Below are 17270 nucleotides of genomic sequence, written 5' to 3'. Positions count from 1 at the left end.
GATTCCCCCACCCCCAGCCATCCAACCTAGACTGAGTCAACAGGTGGGCAAAACTGAGTCATGTCTGCGCCACCCAGCTTGCCCACTTAGGTCTCCATGATGCATGCCCGGTGAGGTTCCTTATCCATAACCAGGTAGCCCCTGAACTTAATTTTACTAGAATTTCCACTCTGACTATATCATCTACTATCTCTACTCTACTCTTTATCCTTACCTCTGTAAGGGTAGGTAAAAATGGAACTCTAGATGCTTTGAACTTAATTCCCAGCATTCTGGACAACTGGCCACACTAGGGGTTTCCTGACCATTGGCAGGGGTTTCTAGGAGTTAAAGTCCCAAACATCTAGAGATCTACCTTCAGCCCATGTATCAACTATGCCACATTTTCTTCACCTTATACCTTTGAAGTCTCCTGTCAGAATGTGGCCATCCAGAAAAAATGGACATGGTACAATCCAGGTTTACCTAGAAAGGAAGTGATTAAATGCAGGGATACCTTAATTTTATGAGCCTGATTCTTTTATGAATATGCTATGAACCAGGCTAATGTGCATTGAGGAAAGATCCTGAATATAGATTATTGATGCTACAACAGTAATTCATTTCACATTTTATTCTGCCCTTCATTATATCATATTTCAGGTTGACATACAGTATAAAGCAAATACAGAAAAAAGAAATGAAAAACATCTGATAAAGTCTCAAAACAGACTAAACCTGCTTGATGTGGTACCAAAAATACATGAAGGGACAACAGAAGGCCTGATAAAGGTGAGGCAAGAATGATGTAATGGAGGATGAATCAATAATTGAAAAGATGAGAAACAGAAGGCTTTACTGGCAGACATGGAAGACTGCCTGTGACTAAAGGAATGATATGGAAAAGGACATTGGAAGATCCCTTAAACAGAGAAATGAGGTGAAGTTTCCAAAGGTCTGTCCCTCCAACAGATCAGTCATAATATGTCTAGACCATTCCCCTTCTTGGATTATTTCCTTCATCAGAAAAAGGAGTGGTTTCTGGCTTTAATTCTTCACCAGTAATATTTAATATTGGACTTGGCTTTTGTGAAGCCGAGGGCAGAAGGAAACAACATCTGCAGCCCCAAGATGGTAATCCAGAGTCCTGCACTGAACAGTGGGTTGGACCCGATGGCTGTACTGGCCCCTTCTGACTCTACCACCCTATGATTCTAAGTTCAAGTCTCTTGGTTACTCAGGCCATTGAGTAAGTCTGGCACTAGGACCAAACTGAATCTGTTGCAGAAGATCCTGTGATTTAACATGATTATAAATAATAATAAAAACAATGACAATATGACTACTTTGAAGATCCAGGAAGTATCATCCTGGAGAGTATGTTTTTAACCTGTTCCTCCTGTGCCCTCACACCAGTGTAAATCCCACTCATTCCTACCACTGATATCCTTTGGAGATGGAGAAGACAGGCACAACACATGAATTCTCTCTCTTCACCAGCCCATCAGAACATTAGGGAGGGAGATAGCAAGTTACATCTGGGGAAGGGCACAAGCAGAAGGGATTAAACACCTACTACCAAAGTACCTATGTGCAAATCTTTGGTCACATGGGGCTGCCGATTAATAAAAAATAGTGAATAAAGCTGATAGGAATAAGATTGATGCATTCAAAACATGGTGCTGGAGGAGAGCATTGTGAATGACCTGGACTAACAATTGGATCCTAGACCAAATCCAGAGCTTTCCTAGAAGCAAAAATTAGGGTGGAGGGGGACCCACCATGAGACAGGCAAGACTCCCTGGAAGACAATCATTATAGAGAAAGTTGAAGGCAGAAGATGAAAGAGAAGATCAAATATGAGAAGGACTGAAGCCACAGGCTGAACTTGGAGGGGCTGAATGGAGCTGGAACGGACAGGATGCTTTGGAGGGCTTTCATTCACAGGATTCGTATAAGTCAGAGACAACTTGACAGCACATAACAGCTACAAAATCCAGGTGTTAAGGATGTGTCAGAAAGCCCCTTCTGGTAGTCTTGGGTTTAATGTGGTTGTGGCAGTGGATGGCCCTGCTTCTGAAATAATCACTTGCAATGCATTTCTGTGCTTTTGCTTTGCTTTGTTAATTTCTCTCAGCTCATGAGCATCAAACTGCCAGCCAGTCAAGTTGATATCTTGCAAAGAAACCAACTGGGTTATTGTACGGGCCATCTCCAAGACTAACAAGGCCGAAGGCAGAAATCCTTGCTCTCGGCTGAAATCTAAAAAAGTCAATTTCTTCAGAGTCAATAACTCCTGTAGAAAGGCAAGCCACCCATCACTTGTCATGCAGTTCTCTGCGATGTCCAGATGCTGGAGATCTCTCAGAGATGGCTTTGCAAAAAGCTTACCTAGAGAAATATTTGAAATCATAAGGTTCTAAAAAGTGATGATTCTGGACAGTATGTGGCATGCAGCTGTAGTGGCAAGCAAATGAATTTTCAAAATGTAACCTAGTGTCAAGGAGAACCCCAAACCCAGCCCTTCCATCAAAAGTCTCTGAGAGGTGCTTCTGAGAAGCCTGAGAACTATGGGGACCGTGTTGCTCCAACTCCCATGTTTTTGGTTTTGAATCTTGTAGGGCTTAGAGCAAAGCCTTCCATGTGGTGCAGCCATCATTGTGGAACATGCTTTCTAGGGAGGCCTAATGAGGCATGGGAAACATTTCTACCTTTTCAGGCATTTCAGTACTGGATGTGACTATTAATCTTGCTGTGATGTATTATGTATTATTTTTATTGTTTTAAATCAGCCATGCACATTGCCCTTAGTGTTTATAGTTATGGGAATAGTCCAGGCAATGCAGCCCACTAACAGTAACAGATTTCCACAAGACATTTTACAAGCCACTTGGGAGAGGCAATTGAATGCAGGAAAACTCTGCTGTTATCTCTGATTGGAGACTGTTTTCTTCATAATGGAATGCATTCCCCAGAGAGGTCCGCCTGGTGCCATCGTTCTTTGTTTTTCGGCGCCAGGCCAAGACCTTTTTATTTAAATGATATTTTAATTGTTAATTGTTGTTTTTATTTATTGGTTTTAAACTATCGCTGAGATGCTCCAAATGTTTAATGTTATTCTATGTTGTTTATCTTCTTTGTAAGCCGCCCCGAGGCTTTCTGCGATGGGGGCAGCATAAAAATGCTATAAATAAAGGGAGATAACTGTGAGGACTCCTCTAAAGGCCAACTAAGGACCCCCATGGGCCAGAGTTTCCCCATCCCCTTTCTACTGCAATGTGCAGGCTTGGTCATGCAGGGATCTTCACACACCTAAACGTGTGCAGCACCTCAGCAACATGTGCACAGCCTTCTGGATAACCTAGATATCAGCATTCCCCAACCTGGTGCCTTGCTGTTGCTTTGTTCTGCAGCTCCCAGCATTCCTGACTTTTGGCTGTGCTGGCTGGAGCCAATGGGAATTGAAGTCCAAAATATCTGAATGGTACCAGGCCAGAGAAGGCTGCCATGTGCTATCACGTTGGGTTCATTAACTATTTTCTTTATAGCTCTTTATTCTACTCGGCTGTGTACTTACCAAGAATCGCAGCATCTGAGTCTGTGATAGCCCATTTCTTCAGCCCGAGTGCTGTCAGTTGTGGCATTCTTGTTAGCTGTTCTAGCTTAACTAGGAAGGTGTATACTTCATCTGTCCAGGGGAGCATCAGCACTTTCATCTTGGGTAAGATATTTAAGCTATCAACTGAGAAACAGTGAGACAAAAATCATGCTGGCAATACAAAAACAGCTGTATTGTAATAAATAAAATAACGATAAACAGATAAAAGTGCAAGTATATTCATTGAGCATTCATTCAATGCTCATAAGTCCCCGAATGCAGAGCAGGAGAAGTGCTGAAAGTGCCCTTCAGTTCTCTGCTTCTTGCACCCTACAGTTTTGCTAGACAGCTGTTTTTTGTTATCTAGCTGAGATGCCTCTGAGGGAAGGAAAGAAGGTTGGAACACTGTCAGGACAGCTTGTACCATGGCAGCCTTGGATACTTCCCCTCTTCACCTACAATGCTCCCTTCAGGACTTTTTCAATGTTGTTTCCAAGAGCTTGATGAGAATTGGTGCAATTCTTTCTGCACAAGGAGGAAGGACAAAGTGGTCTCCTCAGCCTCAGATCTGAGAGCCCAAATTGTCCTGTAGCCTCCTAGATGATGCCTAGAGGCCATAGGAACACTCCCTCCATCGTGTAAGCACAGTTATTAGGCTGTTGCTTTGCTCAGCTCCCACTTTTAAAGAGGCAATTCTTTGGCATTTTTAATGCTTTGGACCACAGTAAGACAGGGAGGTGTTTTCTCATATAGGATAATGCTCATGGTATTTCCATGTAGGAAAATACAGCACTGCTGTGTACATTAACGCTTTATCAATGCAATTTGCTGGATGCACACGAAGTGTCCAGATACTGAGACAAGGTATCTCTTGATATAGCTTCAAGCAAAATCCCTTTCCATGAATGTAGTTTGTCAGTAGCAAATTCTTCATTATCTAAATATTCCCTGGTAAAAAGACCACTTGCAAAATTATCAAGATGTTGAACATCAATTTCCACCTATTTCTCCCAAGTCAATAAGTTTCCCATTTGAGGCTCTGCTCTGCATTGCATTATTTATAGAAATATTTGGTTTAGAGAAGGCTCTCCTAATCTAGCACCCTCCAGATGCATTGTAGCACAACTCCAATCATCCCTAACCAACATGGTCATGAGGAAGATGGTAGATCTAGTCTAACATATCTGGATGCACCAGGTTGAGGAAGACTGGTTGGTCCATTTGTGGAGTGCCCACCATGCAATTAGAGGCAGAAGGTCCCTGCCATCTCCAGATAAAAAGCATCTCTGATGGCCAAGCTGGGAAAGAAACCACTCAGACAGCCACATCTAGTCAGAGCAGGCAATACTTGGCTAAATGGACCAATGGTGTATGGCATTTGCATATGCTGGGATAGAGGTTTATCAGATACTCTCCCGCATTCTATATGAAGACAATGCCCAGGTTAACTGGGGCATGCTGGCAGTGCGGAAGGCCCTTTATCTGTCTAAAGAATGGTTTCTTGATTTTTCTGTCCCTAAGTTTATTGGTGATGCAATATAAAGATAGACTCCATTATAGCTTAGTGAGTAAGTGCTAATATTAACATTTTGGTTTTTACTTGGTAAATTATGGTGTTATCCTTAGCTATGTAGCTATCTCTGATAAAATGATCAACAGACCCAAGGTGATCATCTCCCAAAATATCAACAAATGAGAATTTCATCTGAACTAAAGACTCCTAACACATTATAATTTATTCCAAAGCATTATCTGGCCTCCTCATGAATAAGATGCGACAGTAACATTTAGAATACAATTCTGTACAAGTTCACTGCACCTTTGAGATGCACTCTTAAATAGGAAAAAATGCCTTCAACTCCCAGCATTTCCCCAAGAGTCAAGCTGGATGAGGAATGCTGGAACTCAGCAGACTTCTTTTCTGTTAACATGCATAGAATTGCATTTTTTTCACATTTTTCACATTTCATTTGGAGAAAATTTGCTTTCTTACCCAATCTGCAAAGAGGTTCCCTTCCAGCATCTCCCAGAAAATTATCAGATAAATCAAGTGAATGAAGCTTCGGTAAATTGCAAATATTCTGGACTATAAAAAATAAGTTTTAAAAATCAGTTAATTATGTTGTCTTTATGTACATAGGAAAGAAATGAACTGGGAAAATCTTCATCTCTAGTGTTTGCTCAGAAGACTGCTTGTTCTATTGATTATCTAATTCTTTCCTCCATACACCTCTGCATTCTCCATCAGCAGCATTCAGAAAGGAAGAGAATTCTCAGTGTGATGCCCAAGGTAAAAAGAAGAAAAATCTATATGGCCAAGCTAATTTATCTTAGGGCACCTTTACAATGCAGAATAAAACAGACTGTAGTGCAGTTTGATCCTATTTGTACATCAATCTTTGGTCCTTAAGCAATTATTTCATATGTTATACAGCACTAGAAATGGCACTATTGTACTGTTTAAAAATAAAAGAGAAGAAATCAGCAATGAAAGACCAACCCCACTACAATCACATTCACATACCATACTGGAAAATGCATGGGGCAATTTAGAGAGAGGCTGTTCAAGAAGAAACTGCTTGACAATTTTCCAGATAGCACTTGGCATATCAACTGCTCAGGGACAACAAAGCCAGGTAAACCTCCAAGGAAGAAATATGTCTTTAAAGGCTGAAGCTGCATTTTATTACACACACACACACACAGCCTAACAAGAAAAATTAGTCGGTAATTTGAACATTGTAGGAGACGGAAGAGCCACTGAAGAGCCAGTGTGGTGTTGTGATAAGACTCTTTGGTCTGAGCATCCAGAAGACCTGGGTTCTAGCCCCATTTGCACAGCTATGTAGGTAACTGGAAGACTTTGGTCCATTCATAGACTCTGAACCTAAGCTATCTCATAGGGTTGCTCTTGTGAGGATAAAATGGAGAGAAGGAGAACCTTGCAAGCCATCTTGGGTTCCTTTGCAAGGGGAAGAGAGGTGGGATATAAATGTCAAGTAATAATAATTGAGAACACATAGGATGAATATATTCTTTGATGCCATAGCTAGTGGTACAGACCATTGGTGGCTCTGGCAGACAGTGAGTGCAGGAAATAACTAAATAGTTGGTGCCAGGTGCAAAACCTGGAGTCACTGATCCAAAGGATCAGGCAGCAGAGCAGATGATAGGAAGTGGTTGTGCTTGAGGCTCTCTGGAGCTTTGCTAATCAGAATAGCTAATACTAAGCAAGAAGGGCAACTCATCTGTCATGTTCTAAAGCCACACTGTCTATCCAGAAGCTGAACACTTGATGAAGATTTAAAGTAAACAAATGTACAGTGCAAGGATAGACAACCTGATACCTCCAGATATTTTAGACTACTGTTTCCATATTACCTGACCATTGACCTTTCTGTCTGGGGCTGACGGGATTCCAAAACATCAGGCAGGTATCAGATTGTCAGCTCTGATTCAGTGTTTAGAATTTTGTTTAATCTGGCATTTGCAATTTTAATTTGCTTTCTGATTCTTGTACATCATCTAGAGAATTATTGTTACTGACCAGCAGAGAAACAGAATGAGCAAATTTAACAACTGCAGTAGTAACATAAGCAGTGCAAATACCTAGAATTTCCACAGCAGTCCTGGAGAGGCAGCAGTTGACTAGGCGAATTTCCTTCAGATCTCTGAGGCAGAAGGATATCGACTTTACTATATGTGTTATTCCATCTCTAATATCAGTAAGATTATTCAACCACAACAACTGTAGTTTTTTCAGTTTTTTTAAGCCTTCAGCTATAAACAAATTGGAAAAAAGTAAAGGTTTTAATCTATTTTTGATCATTGTTGATTACTGTTGGGACAAGTGCAAGCTACTTATGTAATTGCATCCTTGAATATGTAACCTTTTGTTTATACTAAACTTTATACATTAATATATAAAGCTCAATACACTAATGTTATAGCACTATAAAGCGAGGGGAATGAAAAAGGAGACAAAGGGATATGGAGCTTAGAAGGTTATATGCATGTATCAGTCAAAGTTCAATAAGGACAGTGGGCCAAACATTGTGAATACTATGATGCTTTCAAATAAGATTAATATTGCAGAATATTTTAAGAAAATACAAAGTTACCTAATTTTTTGGCTGCAGCTTCATTCATCCTGATGTTGTCAAAGGTAAGCTTTTCCGTATCGACAAGGGTGGGCATTCCATCAAGAAGACCTCCAAACAAAAGAGCATGATGGGTTTAAGTAACACAAAATGTGTATAACAGTATGGCATAGCATGAGTGTTGAACTTCTTTCAGATGCTCACAAGGACTTCATTCCAGTCATGGAAAGAATCAGAGACAAAAGGGCCCAAATTCCAAAAAACACCATCATATTCTAGCCAAAGATCTTACCTCCAGTAGCTAAGCTTTGAATGAGGAACGTCAACCTTTACAGTGGGGGAAACATAGAAACAAAGTGAGTCAGAACGGGCCTCCAGGGCCATCTAGTCTGACCTCCGGAACCAGCCAGCTCTGCTCACGACATGCCCACCATGTGCATGTCAAAAATATGGAATGCTTCACAAACTTGTGTGTCATCCTTGCGCAGGAGCCATACTAATCTTCTCTGTATCGTTCCAATTTTAGTATATGTGCTGCCAAAGTGAAAACATGCAAGGGGAAAAACATGCAAAAGCCTGGAAACACCAGAGCAGCCAGAGAAAAGGTGATAGAGCTGGGTAAAGAGGGCATGGCCTTCTGGGAATCCCAAAGAGCCATACTGGGATCAAAGACAGGCAAGAGGCTAAACACCTCTGAAGAATAAATCATGAACATTTACTGTATTTGATTATTATAACCCAATACTACCACCACATTGGTCAAGACAAGCCACATGAAAATTGCTCCCTGCTTTTACTGCAGCTGACCTGGTTACATCCCCATTACTTTGCAGCAGAGGGAGAGAGCAAACTGCAGTGCCACTCTACCAGCTCAGCTCCTCTACCTGAGTCATTTACATGACCATTATTAGAATGCTGAAACTTCAAAAACTGGTGCCTCCTTTTGCTTGTTTTCTGTTTCCTGCCTCCTCCTATTAACTTCTGTTGGAGTTGCTGTTGTCTTTTATATTCTAAATTTAAGGGCAGGGACTGTCTTGTTCATAAGCTGTTCTCAGAGCCTTTCCAAGTGAACAGAGAGAAGCTAAAAAGCACTTTAAATGAATCAACTATACTAATTAATCTCAGAATGAGCTAAAGCTTCTTAAGAGAGATGGAAGGAGAGAGGGGAAGGCTGTACATATCCTACACTGGTCTGTGGTGTAGAAATAGCTGTGCTGGCTGATAACAATGTGAGGAGATAGTTTTGCAGGATGCCAGTAAGCTGCCTAGTTGGTGGCCCTTGTATTTGAATCACAAAATACACATTGTTTGCCACGGTATTACCTACCCTCTAGACTTCCATTCTGTAGATCTTTTAACTTTATGGTTTTCAGGGCTATCATTTTGGTTATCTGTTGCTCATCCTCTGTTGTAAGAGGTGTTGAGTCCACAGTTAGGTCATGCAGGTTGGTACAGCTAGAGAGGACTTCCTTCAGCTTTCCAGTGAGGCCAGGACTTGTGCTGATATGCAGCCTGAGTCTTGAAGCAGAGCAGCAAATTTTTTCCAGATACTTAACATCACCTTTTTCTAATTTCTTAAAGTCTTTCAGTGTAATCTCTAAAGAGTTGAGCTTTCGTTCCCAGTTGAAGAACAAGGAGACTGCCTTTTCGGGGATGACTGTTTTCCACAAAGGCATTTTAGTTCCTGTCTCCTCTTTTGCCTCTCCCCAAGAAGAGCTGCCCCAAAAATCTAATTTGATGAATTCTAGCATGCTCACACAATTAGAGAAGTATTCAAAAAACCCACATATGTATGTAGGAATGCTCTGGGTATTTATGTATAGGGTTTTGCCATGGAAGAATTCCTCAAACTCCTCTCTCTCAGTTGTTTCAGAGAAACTTTCATAAAGAAAACTAATGGCACACTCCACAAATGAGTTCCCCAAAGTTGCACTTAATCCTTCTTCTCGAGCATTTCCTTCATTCTTCATGGGTTCTGCTTCTGACAATTGATCAGGGGAGGAAGGTAATACAAAAAGTTTGCCTTGATGATGAATGGTTGACAGATGATTGATAACCTTTTTACTAGCTTCAGATGATGATCCACAGGTATACAGGAGTAAACTGTAGTAGGTACTAATAACATCTGAGACGCTATTAATTTTTTGTAGGTAACTATATCCTCTTGTCACTTCTTCATTCCTATTGGATATCAATAGTCTGGAAAGTCTCCTGCCTGCAACGTATTCCTGAAAAGACTTATGAAAAAATCTGTATACTGCTGTTAGTTTCTGAGCTGCATACTTATGCATGAGGCCTGTAGTTAACAGGACCTGTTCTTTCACACTGGAGAAATCCTCAGGGTAGAAATTAACTTTGTTGTCAAAGACTCCATTTAAGGCTAAATCTCCACAGTGAATTAAGCTTAGGCGAAAGTGTTTATCAGGTATCTCTCTGGTTTTGTACTTGTTTTTCCCCACCAGCAAATCATATAGTGTGGAGAACAGAGTGGTTTGTGTCTGTGGATTAAACATGGTTTCTCCCATTTGGATGGCACAAGCAATAACCACAAATAAAGGGGTCTTCATTAAGTTGTCAAAGTGAGAGCCTGATCGCTGAAAAGTAGAATCTGTTCTCTCCAGCTGAGACAACAGGCCCTCTGCTAACTCAGTTCTCAGTACATTTCTAATTAGCTGTTTTGCACTTTCCTTAGTTAGATCACCTGTCTTAGCAATCAGTGACCCAAACAGCCTCAGACTGCTAATAGACTCAGTCCTTGTAGTAACAATGACTGTGTTTTTAAATTTATGGTTCTCTTTGATCAGTGATTCTATTTCTGGGCAATTCTGGGATTGGAATTCATCATAGCCATCTAATAGAAAGAGGACTTTTTCTCTTAGTGAATCAAGTAGCTCCATAAAGTCCTCTTTGCATATCCTGTATTCCTTTTTAAGAAGCTGCTCACACACGGTCTCATACAATCCTGTCTGAGCATCACTTAGTCGAATGAAGAAAACAAGCTTATATTTTAGCAAGGAAGGATAATCTCCATTAGCCCAGAGTAAAGCAATCTTCTTAAGGAGAGTTGTTTTTCCTTTCCCAGCTTCTCCTTCTATGATACAGGGATTTTTAAGTTCATCTAAAAGGGCATTTAAAGACAGCTGTCCTAGCTGGACATTATGGATGTCTTTCTTCCAAAGCAAGATATCAGTATAAGTCTTTGTCAGATTGAAAATAATATCAATTTCTCCTCCTAATGGATGAAACTGTTGAAATGATGGAAGACTATAAAAGTCTGTTAAATCCTCAACCAAGCAATTGAAGTCTTCTTGGGTCATTTGCCCAGCACCACCTAAAAGAAACAAAACCAAAAGAGGAATATGCAGGTGCAAAATTGCTATTGTGCACAGTAGATGGAAATAAACTAGAGAGGTGACTCATATTCATCTCATGCAAACCCCATGTTTGAAGTGTTAGTCTTTGGAGCCCTTCACAGCTTAGGACCAAGAACCTGAAGGACCACCTTCCTCCATATGTGCATAAAGATCTCAATGGAGGACCCCCTCTAGATGCCTTTTTAGATGCAAGTTCCAAACCCTTTTTCTACTACCTCCGCCTGCTGGCTGAAGAAACCTAAATCTAGGGTCAGCTGTTGCTGAAATAGACATTTGGAGCTTTCCTTCTTGCTGAGACTATTTTTCTCTGCAAATAAAAGCATGTGTTTGGTATAGTGCGGGATATAAGAAAACAAGCTTTGACTGAGGAAGTCATTGGTTTGAGGCTCAGCTCTTTCACTAGGTGGCTTTAGGCAAGCCTCTGCCCACCCACAACCCCTATACCCAGCAGACTCCCAGTCGACAAAACAGGAGACAATAATGCTGTCCTAGCTTATGAAGTTGTAAGAATTACAGCTATGTTCATCTGAAGGAACTTAGAGTCTCTGAGAAGTTCAGTGCAAATGCTAGGTATTATTTGTTGCAGAATAAGCTTTGTTTGCTACTACACGTCTTTGTGGGCATAAAAGGCTGCTTTTACAGTCCACCCATCTTTGATTTATAGGGTGTTACTTAAAGGGGTGTTTTACTTATGACTCAACACTTTAGTGCTTCTCTAGATAGTTCTCCCTTGTAGGCAACTAGTCAAATGGTAGATAGAGAAATATATAATCAAAGAGATTACATATTATTCAAGTAAAATCTTTTTGCTCAACTCAGAACAATTTTCTGCAACAGAAAATTGGATTTTATCTATCTAACAATAGGAAATAACACCAGTATATGACTAAAATCGAAGTTGTAATGATGGTCATAAAATCCCTAATATTTATACTGTTCTGGCTTGGTGAAAGCAGGGAAGAAAATACAGATGTAGAAGGTAAGTGTTTCAGATTCTCCTTGTCCTTCCCACAGGGAAGGTCTAAGAAGCCATCTTAACAGAACAGGCAGAGTAGGGCTAAATTTCCTGTAAGACTGAGCAAGTCTTTCACCTTATAGTAGAAATTAGTCAGTCATGAGAATTGTAGGTGTCGTATTTTTCTACTTACGATATCCTAGTAGATTCTGAAAAAGCAAAAAGTCTATTTTCTCCAGAGCTTTAATAAAAAATTCACAGGCTTTTTCACCCTTTTTCAAAATTAAGCGTATCAAAGCTCTTGCAGCATCCCGCCTAGTCTTCTGACACATGATGATATCTTGTTCTTCATCAGACAAAACAGATTGTGCAAAAAACTCATCAATAATTTGCTCGATAGTTGGCATCAGCATTTTCTGAATGAGCTGAACACTATTTTTCTGTATGAAATCCACTGAGGAGAAGGAATTCGTCACACCTGGAGCCAGTCCTGACATGTTCAAATTAATCTGTTCAATGATAAATTCGGGTTGGCTTGAATGCAGGTCAAATCTTTAACGTTTACCTATCAGAAATGTTTTGAGAAAAATAATGCTGATAAATTATTGGCTTATAAAATTGCTGAATAAATAAATTGATGCTTTCTAACAGCAGGTTTCAGCATAAGTATTACATAGTAATGAACTGGAAAACCACCTTGAATTTATAGCAATCTGAATTACCTATAAAGATAATATTCTTAGCTTTCCAGGTAAGGTAATATAATAATGAAGTACAGTTCTCTTTGCTAGTGAAGAAGATGAATAAATGTTGCATGCTCCTATAGCTCTATGGGAAATTCTACTAACTATAAGAGCTTTGGAGGCAAGTAATGCAACCAGTGTTGGTGGTTTTCCAGTGAAAAGAAGGAATATTTAGAGTATCCAGCCCCTCTAAAGAAAAAATATATAATTTCTGCATTGAGCACAGTAGATGAATAACAGTGGAGTCCTCTGCATGTGTATACTTAAGTAATTCTCATTTTGGTCAGTAGAACTTACTGTCAGTCAGGTTTGCATAGGGTTGCAGGAGGAGACAGCAATCTTATATGGGCATCGGGAGAGTCTGTTGTGCAGGAACCATATCTTCCTTAAACCCTCCAGGGTTTGCACTAGCCAAGATGTAAGCAGTGTGTGGCTATTTTTCATGCCCCCTTCATTTTTGCCAGTGGTTTGTCTTTTAATCCTCCTATCCTGCTGATCTTAATGGAGGAAAATGAAGTATATTAGCCTGAGGGCTGGCATACCTCTCCACTCTACTCCAGGGGCAATTCTGGGAGACAAGGGGCTTTGGATCAGGAAGATCTCAACATTGCCTGATCCACCTCTCACACCTGCCCCCCAAATTCTCTCCTTTTGCCCTTACTGCCATCAGAGCAGTGGCTTTGGGGCAGGCATGACTGTGGCACTTCCTGCTGCTAACCAGGGAGGTCTCTGCAAGCAAACCTTCCTCTCAGCTTGCAGGAGGTGTCCTGGTGCAGTTCCAGGGATGCTCTTGTTTGGACCACAGGGCTGCAGACGAAGTTGCTCTGAATAGTGGGAGAAGGAAAACTGGTATATTTTAACAATCAATACGATATCACATCTGTATTTTGCATGGAAATTACTATTAGAGATGTGCATTTCTCAAGTCAAGTCATACAAAAGGATATATATTTTGACCAAAGGTAAACCAACTTCATGCTATATATTTCTTTATAGTTAAATATGACCAATAAAGATATATGCATCAGAAAATGAAATGTTCAAACTAGCTGATGTACTTCCCTCTTGTTTCTGAAAGGAAAAATGTGTCAAAATATTTGTTTACAAGCTTTGTGATCTCTTAAAAATTACACTCTGCTACCATATGACCCAAACATCTTGTGGCATAATTAACTGCCAACCATCAAGGGCCACCATGGCATACATAAAAAAATCTCAAGGGCTGTCCTGCTAGGAGGCAAGAAGATGATAGCCTTCAGGCAACAAATAAAAGTACTCTTAGAGAGCAATCCTACAGTCCCTGGAGATCAGAAGGGGACCCTCTCACAGTTGCAGTGGAAAAAACCACAAAGAAAGTCTTATACCCAAAGTCTGTAGGGGGGGGAGGGGTCCAGTGGGTGGGGAGAGGAGAGGCTGGAATATAAGGAAAACTCCTGCCACGCTCCTGCTCCTGTGTGTCCTTGCTAGATGGGCTTAAAGGTCTGTCCACTGAAACACACACACACACACACACACACACACACACACACAGACACTCTGGATGGAGAAGCAAACATGATCGTTCCTCCTGCCCTGCTGGCAACAGCTTAGCAGATCTCTGAGTAAGAGAGAAGCCTCCATGTTTGGGGGCTTCCTTCTCATCATCCATAGCACCTCAGCCTTAAAGGGCAACAAAAACATTTGGTATATTTTTACCACCCAGAGGGGAGAGCAGAAAGAGACTGCCTTTGCCCCAGGCACCAAATTATTTGGGGCCATCTCTGAAATCTTCTACTTACTGGCTCATGTAACAGGAACTCGAGGGACTGAATTCATTGGGTATGTATGAAGGCTTCAGCTCATGGCACTCCTGAATTGAAGCAATAGGCAGAGCAACCTAAAGGACTCGGGGAGGGTGTCCCAGGATCTAGCAGATTCCTCCTCCTGATGCAGTCACTCCTAAAACCCAGGGAAGGGGAATAATCCAGTGTTGCCCCCACCCACTGCAGCTGCCTTGCAAAGTCCCATGCCTACTGTTGAGACTTTGGGTGACCTCCGAGAGCTATCAGGAGCACAGTCAAAAGCTGCAGTCTTGTGTATGCTTGAGAATAAATCCCCTCAGACTATGGAGGAGGCTGCACATCAGTGGCTTGTAAAGAAGAACACTATCAGACACCTTCAGCTCCAACGTTCTTGTTTCCTCCCCAGGAAAAGCCAAGCAGGTCTAGTTCTCTGTCTCACTCTCAGTGGGGACAATGGAGACAAGAAGCCACAGGGGTCCAGGACTGGGAGGGAGCAACAACTTGCCCCATGGGGGGTGGGGTCATGTCCTCCTCTGCTGAAGTGCCTGTACGTGTATAGATGGCTTTTGCCCCCTGTCCCACTTTCGCAAGACAATTTACAGGACCCAAACAGAAATGGTCTTGAAAATTTTTAAGACACATTTTTTCCAAGAATCCCCATCTCTAGTTACATTTATTCCAAGAATGCTAATCTAAAGATCATTGCCTAAGCATGTTTGATATGTTAGAAATAAATTAAGACAAAAGCAAATTTACCTCCTTCCAAGTGCTGTCAGGAAATAGTTTCATCAAGCAAAAGCAATTTTAAGTTCCTCCTTTGGGTGGTTTCATTTTGACATAGTTGCATAGTTTCCTTTTGCAAAATGTGTTGTGCAATATCCTCCCATTATCAGCATGACTCACATGATTGTGCACAATGGACCATTTAAAAGAATAAGGAATAATTGCTTCCAAGAGGAACAAGTCAATTTAGCTTAGCTGTTTCAGGATGGCCAGGGAAAATGTTGAAAGATGTTCTCATTCATTAATTCATTTAAAATATTTTAGGGCTAAGCTCTCACAAAGCAGCATACAAATAGGAATGACAGAATGTACAATTAGGAAGACTGGATGAGTGCACCATTACCAAAAGAAAAAATGCAGTACACCACACAAACCATCTACATTCTTAGAGAAAGGCCACGGTGGGGGGGGGGGGGGACGGGACAGTTTTCCAACACCTTCTTAGAGGCCTGTATTTGAGATGTTAAATGTAAATCAACTGGAAGAGTTTCACAACTTTGGGGCTACCACAATGTAGCACTGCCCCTTGAGCTTAGCAAGCTAGCTGACTTTACAAGCTGGACTTCTGAAGCCAGCCCTGAGTGTATTGGTAGGACCATATGGGTGACCTTAATCAGAGATGGGCAGAAGTAGATCAGTATGGGTACATCTCTGGGTGATCTGCAGTAGATTGGCAGGGATTTTGGATCCCAGTTGTTTAATATTAACCCTAAATTATAACTTTAAAAGAAGAAAGTCTGATGTAATAAGCAGTGGAAAAACTGTGAACACCATTCACTTTTGATAGGACAAATTATTGGGTTCCAAAGATCAATCAAACTTTGGTTGATAGTTCTCAAGGAATGACAACCAGTGTAGTGTAGTGGCTAGAGTGCTGGACTTGGGATCTGGAAGGTCTGGCTTCTAATCCCCATTCAGCCATGAAGCTCACTTGATGACTTTGGGCCAGTCACTCAGGGTCAGTCTAACCCACCTCATGAGGCTGGTGTTGTGAAGATAAAGTGAGCTGGAGGAGGACTATGTAAGCCACCTAGGGTCCCTTGCAAGAGGAAAAAGGTGGGATATAAATGCAAAGTAATAATAAGTCAAAACCAACACAGTTCTTGCAAGCTTGAATTTGGTTCACTTCTGCCTTCATATAAACTGTTTCCAAGCCCTTTAGAGCCTTAAGGGTTAAATCCAGCTTGTTTAGTTGAACATGTAAACATGCTGGTAACAAATGCAACAGTCTCCAAAATGATTTTACACATTCAGATTTTTTTTATGGGGAAGGGGATTTGAATGCAGTGAGCTTTTGCACAAAGAAAGGGTTCCATGCCAACTTCCAGGGGAGCCCTCTGTAAAGCACTTGTAAAGTAATGGAGATATGGCCCAGCTGGTATACAAGTGTGCACTGGGGGACTTGTGCTTTTTTTTTTTTTTCTTCTTCTCCAGAGCACATTTCAAGACTTTATTGTAAAGCAAACTTCCTTCTCTAGAAAATTGCTACATCTACCTCTTCCATCAGAGCGAATGCAACATTTTTGACATAGAGTTTACAACCCTCAAGATCTCAAAATACTGCAGATGTAGACCTAAGTATGGAATTAGAAACACTAAGTTACAACATGTTAAAGGGAAGCTATAAACCCATCCAGCTTTTTGAGAGCTACATTCTAGTCACTGGTTCATGTATAGAACTTCCTACTAAAAGTCAAACATTCTGTATCCAGAACTTGGAACATCTCATGCCAGGTTGTCAGATGTCTCATGCTATCTGGCAGGTCTGTCCAGCACAACAACTTTACTGTCTAGTCTCTGCTGTATCCTTAGATGCTTTCAGAGCCTTTGATCAGGTGCAATGGGCAAGACAAAAACAGCTTGCGACTACTGTGTGGGCTGGGGATACCTCAGTGCTCCTATGGTGTCCCTTTCGAATCCTGCAGGAGGGCAGAGGAGGTAAGAGAGGGGGAGCCAC

General features: G+C 41.1%; 1 protein-coding gene and 1 non-coding gene across 4 annotated transcripts; both read right to left on the bottom strand.

Annotated features, from left to right (window-relative positions):
• Positions 1-598: 598 nt before the first annotated feature.
• NLRC4 (NLR family CARD domain containing 4) lies at positions 599-15359 on the bottom strand. Of its 3 annotated transcripts, none has more exons than XM_044453758.1 (9): positions 15287-15359; positions 13047-13246; positions 12200-12571; positions 9005-11008; positions 7699-7788; positions 7187-7357; positions 5571-5663; positions 3557-3721; positions 599-2370 (listed from the first exon to the last, which is right to left on the bottom strand). In XM_044453758.1, exons 3-9 carry the CDS (start codon positions 12501-12503, stop codon positions 1994-1996), a joined length of 3204 nt encoding a protein of 1067 aa, XP_044309693.1. In that variant the 5' UTR covers positions 12504-12571; positions 13047-13246; positions 15287-15359; the 3' UTR covers positions 599-1993. The 3 variants fall into 3 exon arrangements, with proteins under 3 accessions (XP_044309693.1, XP_044309520.1, XP_044309606.1); XM_044453585.1 differs by lacking the exon at positions 15287-15359 and adding an exon at positions 14528-15027 and having other exon boundaries at positions 13047-13573; XM_044453671.1 differs by lacking the exon at positions 15287-15359 and adding an exon at positions 13491-13573.
• Positions 8121-8227, bottom strand: LOC123034356. The gene has a single exon (XR_006416739.1). It is a non-coding gene; the product is annotated as a U6 spliceosomal RNA (small nuclear RNA).
• Positions 15360-17270: the final 1911 nt, after the last annotated feature.

This window comes from Varanus komodoensis, unplaced genomic scaffold (genome assembly GCF_004798865.1).
Source record: "Varanus komodoensis strain SLA01 unplaced genomic scaffold, ASM479886v1 scaffold1, whole genome shotgun sequence".
NCBI lineage: Eukaryota > Metazoa > Chordata > Lepidosauria > Squamata > Varanidae > Varanus > Varanus komodoensis.
Note: the sequence above shows the minus strand (reverse complement) of the source record. Positions and strands in the feature narration are given on the sequence as shown.